This window comes from Rhinatrema bivittatum, chromosome 5, assembly GCF_901001135.1.
Source record: "Rhinatrema bivittatum chromosome 5, aRhiBiv1.1, whole genome shotgun sequence".
Taxonomy (NCBI): Eukaryota; Metazoa; Chordata; class Amphibia; order Gymnophiona; family Rhinatrematidae; genus Rhinatrema; species Rhinatrema bivittatum.
The window spans coordinates 239,581,489-239,595,834 of record NC_042619.1 but is presented as its reverse complement, the minus strand read 5'-3'; the positions used below and the strand labels follow the sequence as shown (position 1 = coordinate 239,595,834).

At 42.9% G+C, this 14,346-nt stretch overlaps 1 protein-coding gene across 2 annotated transcripts in view; it reads left to right on the top strand.

Moving 5' to 3' along the window:
- IFNAR1 (interferon alpha and beta receptor subunit 1) overlaps positions 1-14,346 on the top strand; it is a 114,897-nt gene that overhangs the window by 31,961 nt on the left and 68,590 nt on the right. Inside the window, exons 2-3 of one of the 2 annotated variants that reach the window (XM_029603557.1) lie at positions 1,671-1,800; positions 13,276-13,463. The exons of the other annotated variant lie outside the window; for it this stretch is intronic. Of the exons in view, the coding sequence (XP_029459417.1) occupies positions 1,671-1,800; positions 13,276-13,463 (318 nt within the window). The remainder of the gene's footprint in view (positions 1-1,670; positions 1,801-13,275; positions 13,464-14,346) is intronic. 2 annotated transcript variants of the gene reach the window in all.

Here is a 14,346-nt window from a genome sequence, read left to right as displayed (position 1 = left end):
AGAACTTATCCAATCCTTTTTTAAACACAGCTATACTAACTGCACTAACCACATCCTCTGGCAACAAATTCCAGAGTTTAATTGTGCGTTGAGTAAAATAGAACTTTCTCCGATTAGTTTTAAATGTGCTACTTGCTAACTTCATGGAGTGTCCCCTAGTCTTTCTACTATCCGAAAGAGTAAACAACCGATTGACATCTACCCGTTCTAGACTTCTCATGATTTTAAACACCTCTATCATATCCCCCCTCAGTCGTCTCTTCTCCAAGCTGAAAAGTCCTAACCTCTTTAGTCTTTCCTCATAGGGGAGTTGTTCCATTCCCCTTATCATTTTGGTCGCCCTTCTCTGTACCTTCTCCATCGCAACAATATCTTTTTTGAGATGCGGCAACCAGAATTGTACACAGTATTCAAGGTGCGACACAGCTTTATAAAAATATTCAATGCTTCCCTTATTTCCTCATAAGAAATGAATGAAACTTTGGTCTTGACCCATGAACAGGTTTGTATTATGGCCTTTGTGTACCAGGTTCACTTCAGTAACTTACTGTAAATGTGCCGCCATCATCACATATATGTGGAAGGCAGTCAGAGCTCCCAGCTTTGGTGTTTGTTTGTTTCAACAAAGCTGGTACATGCAGTCCAGACGTTGACGAGGGTAAGTCTGTGCCATATTGGCTGTCGCTGCCAGCACCGCGATACCGCTCCTGCCCACCTGAGGAGCGCTGCATGATGTGGGGTAAGGGAAGAAGGGGAACCAACTCAGATGGATATGCGTGTCCGCTTGGGGATGGCAGAGAGGCGTGGGTACTGTGTGGAGGCTTGAGAAGAGGGCGAAGCAGAGCAAGGCCCTTCGCTCCCATCATTTGTGGTGATGTTTTTTTTTTTGTACTAGTAATTAAATAAGATTGTGAGTAGATTTGATGCTGTGATGAGCCTCTTAGTCTTTCCTCTTCTCAATCTTATGTAACACTTCTCCGGCTTCTTTTCCATGGAAAGAGTGCCGCACACTAAATGTTTGGAACAGAAGCTTAAAGTCCACCATTTCAGTCTCTGACCACAGTTTTCTTGAGGTCCCAAAAAACACAAAGGAAGGCGATCTAAAGCCGTGAGGAACAAAACAAGGATTAGACGCCAAGATCTTTTTCCAGAAGTTTATTATACATCTCCACCATAATAAACTTCTGGAAAAAGCTCTTGGCGTCTAATCCTTGTTTTGTTCCTCACAGTTTTCTTGAGGCCACAGCCAAGCAGCATCAACTTGTGTATTTGATGTTATAAATAGTAGTTATATCCTAATTATTGGAAAAAGGGAATCCTCACATTATCCCCAGTAATATATTAATATGTAGTTAAAAAATCAAAAAGAGAGATTGTTTCCTAAAGCATGAGGCTTAGCCCCCATCTCAGGATCAATACATTTAAAATGAGGGCTAGAAACACAGTCTTCTTAACTGTTAGTGTGCTGAACTTTCTCTGCATGTTGAGCATTTATGGAGTTGATCTGCGCTGTCCTAGGTCTTTATGGACCAAACTAGATGCCTTTGGCTAGCATTTCTGAATATTGTGCATGCCTTGTTTTTATGGGGTTTTTTGTTGCCTTTTCCCCTTTACTAACCGATCTATTCCCACTCCCACCACACACGCACTTTTTTTTCATGTTTTTTCAGATCAGGGGAACCTGCCGAAACCTAAGAATGTTCAAGTCCATGTAATGAACACAAACTTTACTCTAAAATGGGACTGGGATGGTAAATGTAATGTGAAAGACTGCAATGTTACTTTTTCCACATATCATCTGTAAGTTTGTCCTTTTTATTATAAATGAAAATGTTAAGTTTGAAAATGAATTTCTGTGATCTGTTTCCTTCTATGTCCGCATGCACAGAGTTTCCTTTGCTTTATTTAATAACTTTTTATATGTAATACTTCCATATTCAGACTATCTTGTTTTGAGGTAGAATATATTGTCACGCAGATTTTAGGCTTGAAATGACTGCTAATCAGGTGCTAGCTTATTCCTTCGTATAGTACAATAAGACAAAAATGGCCAATTGCAGAACTGTCTTTTCTAGAACCTACTCCATTAATCTGCCAGTGCTTTCATGATAAATGCAGCTGCAATTATTTTGTTGGATCACACAGCCAATATGTATTCTTTTTAGCACTTTTCAACACAAGTAAAATGCTTAGGGATTTGTTCAATCCATCCATCTAGGGGCATAGTAACTTCTAGTAATATGCACCAACTGGGCCCAAACTTGGGAGGGTAAGGCCCACCATAGATATGGTACACTATGAAACATGACTGGAAGCGGTAGAGTAACATTAAAAAGCACTAGAAAGTCCATTCAAATGCATAAGCTTAACATCATTGTTATAGTGAGTAAATCACACATGAAAAGTCAAGTTAACATGTAACTAAATATTTCATGTGTGTGTGATAAGTGGAATATTACATGGCCTAATTTTTAAATACAAACTTTAATTTATTATTAATCCTTGCTTCTTTAATGTTGCTCAGGGTTTTATAAAGATCAAACATAGCTTTAATTTCCACCACCATTTCTCATATTTTCAAACTGGTCAAGTAACACTAGGGGTGTGTGTATGTATATATACTGTGATATAAATATAGCTAAATCTCTCTCGCTCTCGCATTTATATAAATATATTTATATTGAGGCATGAGCTTTCAAGGACAGAATCCACATCTGACAAAGTGAACTTTGGTCCTTGAAAGCTCATGCCTCAATAAACCGGTAGATATATATATATAGAGAGAGAGAGAGCGAGATGTACAGATATATAGATTTTGCTATATTTATATCACAGTATGTTAACTTAGTAATCATCTTATAAAGCAGCAAGACAAATGTCTAATTGTAATTATAAAATAGGTTTATCCCTAGAGCACCCTAAGATTTATATACTAAAAGGTATTTACCATACATTTCACAAGGTTCAACTGAACCCAAAAAATAATGTTGGCTGCTAATTTTCTACACTCCTAGTAAAAAATCAAATCAGGCCTTTGGGGTAGCTGCTTTGTGCAGTTTAAAAGGTTCTTGGATATTGGAAGAGGCCCAATATTGGTGCCTAAGTGCCATCGTAAAAGAAGCACATATTAAGCAATATAAAAAACAAAGGGAAAAATAATGTAAAACATTTTCAATTGAGGGTTGCAGAATCTTTGTGGGTTTTTGTTTTTTTTTTTTTGCAGAAGAATTGGGTTCTTTAACATGAACAAGAATAAACAGTAAACCACTGCTGTTTAAATTGGCTTACACTGAAGAATACATCAATATTAAAAATGGTCCACATGTCAGTAGAATTGAATAACAAAACAATATATAAAATGATAAAGCAATTTGACTGTATGGTTTTGTACTATACACAAAATTACAGCCCGAGAGAGAGATACACCCTTAACAGGTATAAAGGGCAAAGGAAGAATATTTACAGGCAAATTTACTTTCTTTAATTTGTGACTTGTCTAATTTCTTTTGCTTATTTTCTTCAGTTAGCTAAATACCTTTTTAGAAATTTTTTTGATAGTTGCTTATTTTTCTCTTGTTTGTTTTGCTAGCTATTTTCCCTTTTCTTTCTTTGCTCTCTTCCCTTCAACTTCTTTTTCCCTCTTTCAGCCTCTTCTCTCCCTCTAATTTCTTCTCTCCATCTAGCTGCTTTCTCTACCTCTTACCATGTGTATGACCCAGCAGTAGTGAGCAGGCGTAGCCCGTGACGCTGCCACTTAAGTCTGGGCTGGGCCGACTGTCCACAATGGCAGCATCTTGGTCGGGGCTTCCCACAGTCTCCTTGGTCCCAGGGTAGGACACAGCAGTAGTCTTTCCCTGAACTGGGCTGGTCTTAGTTGAGTTCTGTGCTGACCTGGTCTCTGGATGGGATTCCAAGGGAGAAGGGATTTCGGTGGGAAAAACTTCAAATTTTGATCCCATCTTTTGCTTAGGTCCATGTTCATCATGTTCTTAAAGTGTAAGTAGAAAACAGATATAGTATTTTAGAAAGTAGAAAATGTGCCCATTTGATTAGCTTCTTGTGAAGTAAAACATCATGGCATTGCTATGAAAGCAATTGGCTCATTCCATTTCGGCTGGCTTGCACAGTCTCTTAGTGAGGTGGTTGTCATGGTAGTCCACTTGGATATACAGAAATTAAGGTCAGTCTTAAAGTTGTAGGAGGTATCTTTTTTTATTTTAAACTCTATTTTCAGTACTTTTCACATTCTTACAAGTCAAAGACATTCAGAATGGATCGGATAACAAAAGGGAATATACAAATAAGGTAAATATAAATGGACCTTTTCAAATGGAGGAAAAAGCACTATAATAACAAACTAACTCGCTTTAACAAATAGATTTACTACATTAAGGGAGAACAGGTGAGGGTCTTTCACGATTTTGAAGAAAACCTTCCAACTGGTCAGGGTCAAAGAAAATATTTATTAATACCTATTTTTAAGATACACTTGTAGGGAAATTGTAAAAGAAATGATGCAACAGCATCAAGCACACTTTGCTTTTTAGCCAAAAAGGCCTTCGTCTCAGTCGCCTTGGCAACATCAGGAAATAAAGCCAGTTTTTGACCTAGGAAACATTTATTAACAGAACAAACATTTTTCATAATCCATATATGATTGTGTTCCATAGCGAATACTACAAGCAATGTAGCAGTACCCTGTATGTCAATCGGAGATTCTGGCAACAGCGCAGTTAGATTTTTTTTAATGCATTAGAAGGCAATAAGGAATGACTCTGTCTAAAGGGTAAATAAAAGGCTTTAGTCATAGGAGGAACAGAATCTTGAGGAGCTTTAAGAACTTTAACATAGGATTTCCTTAACAATTCAATTGGTGAAACACTTAAGGACTTAGGAAAATGAAATATATTCTCAAATTTAATTTCCTACAATTATTCTCAAGCGCTTCCAATCTGTTGTATAAATTCCTGTCCTTTAATCAAAGCCAGGTCCCGTTTCCCAAAAGGTTCCTGCTGTTTCTCTAAGAACTATGTTCAGTATTACTTTTAATCACTTGATTGTATCCGGGTACTTGATTTTGACCTTGCACAACAACTGAATTAATATTATTGCATTTTGACACCAAACACTGTTCTAAACCCTTAATATCAGAAACACTCTGGATTGCTATTATCTGTGCAGGTGTTTCAAAACTTAAACTGCAGGAACAGTTTCCAAAGTCAGAATTACCAGAGTCTCATTGGTATTTCTAGCAAGTTCGAGGTTCTGTAAAAGCAGGTTCCCCCACCTCTGGAAGAAAACTCTGAACACCTTGAGCTTGCAAAGAAGCCTCCAGTGAACTTGTCGAAGCACCAGAATTCAAAAAAGGTGGCAGGCGAGTATCAGGGCTGAGGGAGATAGAATTCCCAAGAGAAGTGGCATGAAAATCCATGCCAAGCTGAATAGGCCCTGAAGGGGTACTAGTGCAGACAGGTTGCATGTAACCTTCAATAGTCTGTGAGAAAGAGGATGGCCCCATAGGCATTGGTGGGGGAAAGCATACAGTTCCTTTTCTCTTCTTCCACATTCGATCAGAAGGGATTTGCAAATAAGAAAAAAAAAAAAAAAAAAAGCAAGAGAGACTTCTGGGATGAGTCAAACTTCGTGAAGGCAGAGGAAAATATGTAAGTCGCACGCCTCTTTGGTGAGTGTGCCTTTGGCGGGGGCGCTACTGTTCTCTCTCTTTGTCTCTCTCTCTCTCTCTCTCCCCCCCCCCCCCCCCCCGAGGTACCCTTTTATTGGACTCGGTTAATATATTTGTGATTATGCAGCCCTCGTCGGGTCGGTGCTGAATGAAGTTTGCCACAGTTCATTCTGTACTAACCTGACTCAAGGTACATAGCTACAAATGTATTAACTGAATCTGATTAAAAAGGTATCCCCTATAACTTCTATTTCTACTTTCTGATAGGAAATATTAAAAAAATGAAATGTTGTAGTATTGCCTTACACTGCACACACAACTCTTGATAAAGGTTAGCTAAAGCAGTATCTTTATCTGTCCTGGAATACTTTGTGCTTCTAACCTATATGTAGCAATGCTAACCTATGTCATCTTACATTTTCTTGCCTTAAGCAATTTCTAGCATATTGGTAAGTCACACAATGCAGGTTTGATAGACCCTTGGTCTGACCCAGCATGGCAATTTATGTTCAATTTCTTATGTCTCAAATGGTTGGCAGTTGCTGACATCACTTAACAAAGGATTTCTAGCATGTAGACAGATGGACTCAGGACCAGTGGGTTATGCTCCCCTGCCAGCAGATGGAGACAGAGCAAACTGATGTCACAGGATATATATACTTCTACAGTGACACCAGCCTGCCAGTATTCTCCGTCTTCAGCAGATGGTGGATGTCCATCTCCCTATGGGGATTGCCTTCACTTTGAAAGGAAAATTCTAAAAGCCCCGCTCTTCTGCGGTGATACCTAAAGGTCTCTCTCCCAGTTAAGATATTCCTGAGGTGATTTCTGTGGTCCCTCAGAGGTGTGCCTTGGTCCGGTAGCCGGTTCGGACTTTGCTGCTCGTGCAGCTAAAAGGCAGCATAGGTGCATAGGCCAAGTGAGGCGGTGATAGCAAAAGCCCTCTCCTGCTGCAGACAGAGACCGTCTCTGTGCTCAGTTGGTAAGTGCTGAGCTCGGGTAAGCTTTTTTTTTAAAAAAAAAAAAGAAAAAGTGTTTTACATTTAGCGACAGAGACAGACAGAAGGGTTTCAGGACTTCCTCCGGTCTCCATGTTCCACATGTTCCGACGTCTTTTCCCCCTCCTGACAGGGTTAAGGGACTTGGGCAGCCTGGCGGGTCAAGCTGCCCCAATGGTTTAGGCCTTGCTTTAGGGTTTGTAGGCACTGTGTGTGGTAGGCTGTGGCAACGTTTTTTTTTTTTTCATGCGCTCCTATGCGTGCCTTACTGCCCTCTACAGAACATTGGTGTGCGCAGTGTGTTGGCTCTGCGCATACGTTGTGCATGTAGAGTTTGAATGTGCCTTTGCACGCACAACTTTTTAGTGCATGCAGCAATGCTTTGATTTGGTGCTCATGTTGTGCATGTGCCTTGTCGTGTTTTATTCCTTGGTGCCTGAATTTTGTGCGCATAAATATTTTACACAAACCGATTGAACGCACTGTTACCAGTGCTAATGGCGCAGGTAACCAAGAAGCCTAAGCGCCTTTCTCTTTGCATTTCCTGTCCTATTAAGGCTTCTCAACCTGACCTGTCTTCCAAAAAGTTAACGCTGTGCAGATGCTCAGGGAGAGTTGTCTTCCTCGGATTTTGCTAAGGCTGGATCTTCTCATTCTGATGGTCCATTTCCGGTATTGATTGAAGCTATACCAAATCTTGGTACTTTCTTGACTGGTTCCTCCACAGGAGATGGCTGTTCTGTTGGGCCCACTCCAGTACCTTCTGGGCTTGGCCTGGATCTGGCTGCTTTTTCTTCGGTGGAGTTTTTCTGTTTGTTTTTTTCTGGGTTTTTTTTGTTTTTGGTTTGTTTTTTGTTTTTGTTGGGTTTTTTTTTTTTGTTTTTTAGTGCTTACAAGCCTTTGTTCGGGCTCAGGCCTCTGCTTCACCCACTGCTGTCAGGTTGGATCCTCAGCCGGTGGCCCCTTCCTTTTCCACTCCTATGGTTAAGAACTGAGGAATCTCTTGTTTTGCCATAGGTTTCCCCAGCAGGGACCCGGATGGCATGGACGATGAGATGGATTCTGATTCCTTGGAAGATGGGGAAATTCCTCTTGGTTTGGAACCATATCTGAATATGTTATGGTACTTTCATAAAGATGAACTGCCGGCCCTTTTTTCCCCAGACTTTTGGAGATACTGGGATTGCCTGGGGCGGATCCTCTGTCAGAGCAGAAGAAGAAACCCATTTTGGTTTCCTTGCGTAAAGCATCTTGCTTTTTTCCTGTTTATGGATGCTGTTCAGGAGCTGATTGATCTTAAATGGGACACCCTGGAAGCAAGTTCTAAAGGGGGTCAGGCATTGGAGGGTTTCTACTCTTTGGATCCAGCTGCGACAGAGCATTTGCATTTTCCCAAAGTGGATGTGCTGGTTTGTGCAGTCTCTAAGCAGACTACTATTCACGTGGGGGGAGGAGTGACCATGAAGGTTGTGCATGATAAACTCAGTTCTTCTATCCTTAAGCAGGCCTTTGATGCAGGGACCCGTTCTTGTCTGCTCCTCTCTCAGGAGGTGGATGATTCTGTGATCAATTCCAGAGCAGTAATGGAACCCGTTGCTGCTTGCTGTTTTTTTGTTTTTGTTTTGTTTTTTGTTTTTTTTAGCAGATGCGGGTTGTGATTTGGTCCATACCTCTGCCAGAAGAGTGGCATCGGTGGTGGCGGCCAGATGTCAGCTGTGGTTGCAGAATTGGTCAGCTGACACAGCATCCAAAGCTAATCTTACAAAATGCCCTTTAAAGGCTCACTTTGATTTGGGAATGAGTTGGAAAAGCTGGCCAGTAAGTGGGGCAAGTCTCCACTTCCCCGGTTGCCGGAGGATAAGAAGAAACAGGTGCAGCACCCCTCTTCTATGAGGGCTCATATTAGGGGTTCCCAGCGTTTTCATCCCTACAGGAACTCCACATTTCAGATGCCTTGGCCTTTTGGTAGGTCGCAGTCCTTTCGCCCCCAACAATCCAAGAGAGGAGTTCTCTAATACTGGCCCATCCCTATGAAGGGATGCCGACCCACCTTTGGGATGAGGAGATAGGGGGCCGCCTATCTCTCTTATCTGAGGTGGGTTAAGATCACATCGGGTCAATGGGTCCTGGAAGTGATACAGGAAGGATATGCACTGGAATTTCGCAGCACTCCATGTAATCATGGCATCTCCTTGCCACTCTTCGCAGCCTGACGACGGTGGCCTACATCATCTGGACTGCAAGCATGCCAACCAGACCACCCAGGCCTCCAGGCGATTGATATTCCAGAGGACCTCTTCAACCATCCAACGTCCCTGGGCTGCCAGTTCCTGACAATGAGATCACCAACCTAGGAAACTCACATCTGTCATGAGAACCAACCACATCGGGGAGGACAATGACACAATCCTTCTCAAATGAGCCTCGTGCAACCACCACTGGAGGCGAGAACAGATGGCCATTGGCAAGTAGAGGTGAACCGAATAGTCCTGAGACGGCAGTGAGCACTGAAGAGGACGCATACGCGCTCTCGCCCATGGCACCACTTCCGGGGTTGCTGCCAAACTGAGCATCTAAAGATAGCTCTACACTGTCAGGTGTACTGGGTTCATCAACTGACACTCTAGGGACATCAATTTCTAGATCCATGCATCTGGCAGAAAAATCTTGCCCAGCCTCATCGCGAACTGAACACCCAGATACTCCAATGTTTGAGAAGTCTGAAGACTGCTCCTGGCCAGATTCACCACCCAACCAAGCTCTTGCAGCAAAGAGATCACCTTGTTGGTCACCAGGCGCTCTCTTCCAAAGACATAGCATGAATCAGCCAGCTGTCCAGGTATGGGTGCACCAGAATTCCACTCCTTCTTAATGCCGCTGCCACAACCACCATAAACTTGGAAAATGTTCTGGAAGTAGTGGCCAGACCAAAGGGCAGTGCCTGAAACTGATAATGGTGACTCAGCACTACGAAGTGCTCCAAATGGATGGGAATATAAAGGTATGCCTCGGACAGATCCAGGGAGGTCTTAAACTCCTCCAATTGCACAGCCATTATCACAGAGCACAAGGTTTCCATACGAAAATGAGTCATGCACAGATAATGGTTGACGCTCTTCAGGTTCAGGATGGGGCAAAAAGAACCTTCTTGGGCACAACAAAATAAATGGAACACCACCCCACACTTTCCTGAGATGTAGGTACAGGAACCACTGCCCTCAGGCTGAGAAGCCTTAGAAGTGAAGACTCCACTGCCTGCCTCTTCTGCGAAGAGTGGCAAGGAGATGCCATGAATACATGGAGTGCTGCGAAATTCCAGTGCATATCCTTCCTGTATCACTTCCAGGACCCATTGACCCGATGTGATCTTAACCCACCTCAGATAAGAGAGATAGGCGGTGGTAGGAGTAGATAGTGTGTCAGACATTGATCGCCAGGGAGAAACCAAGAGCCAGCAAGTGTCGCAGGAGATAGACCTTCTTATGGAATGGGCAAAAGTACATCTACAGATGATTTTAGCCTCCCACATTGCAGGAAGTGTCAACATGAGAGCAGACTTTCTCAGCAGGGAGAATGTGGACCCTGGAGAGTGGGTGTTGTCCACCAAGGTGTTTCAGCTGATAGTGGATTGCTGGGGCCCCCCATCCCTTGACTTGCTGGTGACTTCTCGCAATGTGAAGGTTCCTCACTTCTTCAGTCGCGGGAGAGATCTGTGGTCCCTATGCTTCGATGCCCTTGTTCAGGCCTGGCCGGGAGACAAGTTGAATTATGCCTTTCCTCCGTGGCCCTTGGTGGGCAGGATCATTTGCAGGATCAAAGACCACAGGGGGCTAGTACTCCTGGTGGCTCTAGATTGGCCCAGGTGTCCGTGGTATGCAGATCTGAGGAGGCTTCTAGTAGAGAACCCCCTTTGACGTCTGCTGCACACGGATCTGTTGCAGCAGGGGCTGGTTCTTCACGAGGATCTGGCTCAGTTCTTGTGTTATGGTTTGGTGCTTGAGAAAGCTCTCCTGTTGAAACGTGGATATTCTTCTGTGGTGATTGCCACCTTATGTCACACTCAGTTCTCCTCTTCTCTAGCATGTGTGTGGGTTTGGAGAGTGTTTGAGGCCTGGTGTGAGGAGCACGATATTCTTCCTCCTTCGGTTAAGATCCTGCTTATTCTGGATTTTTTTGCAGGATGGGTTGAATAAAGATTTGGCCCTTAATTCCTTGAAGGTTCAGGTTGCGGCTCTTACCTGCTTCTGGGGCGAGATGAATGGTGTCTCCTTGTTGTCCCATCCTGATGTGGCTCATTTTTTGAAGGGAGTGAAGCACCTTTAGCCTCCCTTGAGGTTGCTGATTCCCTTGTGGAGTCTTAATTTGGTGCAACCTTTCTTTGTGGTTATTGACCTTGAAGACGGTGATCCTGATGGTTATATGTTCTGCGCATGAGCTGCAGGCCTTGTCTTGCCGGGAGCCATTCCTTCGGGTGACTCAAGGGGCGTTATAGCTGCATACTTTTCAATTCAAGGTTGTCTCGGACTTTCATTTGAATCATTCCATTTCATTGCCCCCTTGGATAAGGTCAGGGATGCAGAGGAGTATAGTCTATTGCGTTCCTTAGATGTCAAGAAGTTTGTAGTGTGGTATCTGGAGGTTTCTGAGCCTTTCCGGAAGACTGATTGCTTGTTTGTCCTTCAGGGTGGAAGGAAGCAGGGCAACCCAGCTTCGCGAGATATGATAGTTCGCTGGATTAAGGAGGTGGTTACAGCCGCAAATATGGATGCTGAAAAGCCATTGCCTACTCATGTTCAGGCTCATTCCACTAGGGCTCAGGCAGTGTCATGGGTGGAGATTAGATTATCTCCCTTGGATATCTGCCAAGCTGCGACGTGGTCCTCCTTGCACACTTTTTTTTTTTGTCTGGATGTGCAGGCCTGGGAGGACACAGCCTTTGCATGTGTGGTGTTGACTGGAGCGCGAGCAGGCTCCTGCCCTGTTCGGAAGTAGCTTTGGTACATCCCACTGGTACTGAGTCCATCTGTCTACTCGCTAGGAAATTGAGAAATTATTTACCTGATAATTATGTTTCCTTAGTGCAGACAGCACAAGCATTGACAGCTGAATGCTTGTGTCAATAGTCCTCCTGTGGGGCTAAGTTTTCCAAGGGATTACTAGTAAGTGTTCACCCAGTCCCTAGCTTGGGTACCTTTGTTCTTTCTTGAATTCAGTGTTTAACGTTGGTTGAGTACAGTTATGGTTGACTGTTTTTTAATGTCTTTAATCCAGTTTTTTTGCTAGTCTGTCCATAGTTGCTTTTGAAGAGAATACTGGCAGGCTGGGGTCACTGCAGAGCTATATATACTGTGATGTCAGCTTGCTCCATCTTTATCTGCTGGTAGGGGAACATAACCCACTGATCCCGAGTCCATCTGTCTATACTAAGGAAAACTAAATTATCAGGTAAGTAATTTCTCCATTTTAACTAGCAAATTGACACACTGTCTACTCCTACCACCCCTTCACCATGGATTCCATTCAGTAGTCAGTGCAATAGTCTAAATTTGGAACAAAAGGCTGCAGCTTTATTTTATAAATCATAAAAATAATTTAAAAAATTCCCTTCTAACTAAGCTAGCTATAACTAAAACTTTTCCCCAGTTCCTCACCATGCTTAAATTGGGCAAATTGATAATGCTTAAGTCATCCAGCCTGTGGTGTTCAAGCTACACTAGATTCCTGGCAGCATCTTGTAAACCCAGGGTCTCACTATGTTCACGTTAGGCGCCCTAGCCAGAGAGACTAAACCCAGCCCTTACCACTGAGACTTACTCAAGGCTCTCCAGGTGCTGTGCTGAGCCACCCATTCGATAACTCAACATAACGTTACCTCGATTGCACCCGTGTGGCCCAGAGAGCTCCTTGACAAGAGGGCTCTGGCACCTTGTGGGAGCAGGGTTCTTCCCCCCCCCCCCCCCTTTTTTTTGTCAGGAGACAGCTCTATTCAATATTATTCTCGCTTTAAACTCTTCCCCTTTAGTTCAGGTACCCATCTTTCTGTGACAGTTACACAGTTGAACGAAATGCGTATTAAATATGAATTGAAGCTGTTCTCTCGACCTATTGTCAGACAAAAATTAAACTAAAAGCTAAATACAAAAGTTTTGAGTGGGTGATTGCTACTTGCTGCAAAAGAGGCAATAGCAAGGGTACTACTGCTATGTATGGCATACATGACCTAACACCCACTCTTCCTACAATTCCCCGAAGGAAGAAAAATAGGATGGGGCAGGGAGGTCACTGCTCCATGTAAAACAGACTTTACTTTCCAAATAAGCCTATTTATGTTCTGATAATCTTGCAAGGATGAATGGTGAAAACTAGCAGAGCTGTTCATTATACCCTTCTCCAGTCTGTCACAATAATGATCTCTGAACACCAAGTTAGACCCCTGTCACATGAAATAATATTTAGAAGTGGTGTACATTATATCTGTAATGGTAAACATTTGAAGCAGATGTACAGTTCACAATTTGCTCAAGCCTTTCTAGTAACAAACAGTGCTGGGAGTTCTTTGCCATGAACTTTATTCTACAAATTTTCTTGCTCAAGGGTCAAGAAAAAACATTTCAGAGTTTGGCAGAAGCTGTCTGGATGTATCGATGTGGCTGCTACCATGTGCGATTTCTCCTCAGCGAAGCTGGATTTTTTAAGAAAGTATAAACTGCATGTAAAAGCTGAACGGGGAGAGGACAGCTCTGCGTGGTCAAATACTGTCGTATTTGTGCCAGATGAGATTGGTAAGACACAGCTGTAGCTTGGTTTTTTAGAGGCTGCGCACTCTTATTCTGTTAGTTTCCATCTTTGCTGCCATTTGCTATTGTTGCAGGGTTAAATATTGCTGCTGTGGGTATCCTGGAAATTCAGGTGTTTACATTGCAGTCATTTTCCCTTGTTCTAAGAAATACACTAAAGTTTAAAGCAGAACAAAAACTTATCTTTTTAGGCTGGCATTTTTATGAACTTGCTACTTTTATCAAGGCTATTTGTGATATATTTTCTTTATTGTTTGTGGTGAAATAGGTTCTTATTTTCACACTTTGGGACTGGGCCTAGGTAACTTAGGAAATCGCAGACATAGACACCCAAATGCATGTGACGCCTCTCCTAGGGCTTTTAGGGAGGAGAGAGAGGAGTCTTTGATCCCTTCCAGGTTCAGAATATTAGTAGCCCAGCTTCTTCTGTCAGCTCATTTCACAATTGCTTTTATGTTCTAGATACCTGATTCTCATTGATAGCAGGCCTGAATTAGCCATGCTGTCTGTGAAGCGTTGCGATCCCAAGTAGGCGGAGATTCCTCAGTGAGTCACAGAGCTTTGACTCTGTGCAGCTGCGCGGTGGTGTTCCTGCACGATTCCCTCTCTTCTTCAGTTTCTTTTTTTCCGCGAGCTGATCGCACATGGGGTTTTCTCCTCAGTCTAATTTTTTTCGGCAATTTTTCGCTTTTTTCGACTAAATTTTGATTCCAGATGGCTCCGAAGCCATCTGGCTTTAAATACTGTCAATGTGGCAAAATTATGTCCATCACTGATGGACATAATTATTGCTACATATGCTTAGGCCCTGACCACGATCAAGCCTCGTGTAGAAACTATGGTTGAATATCACCAAGGGCCTAACCGA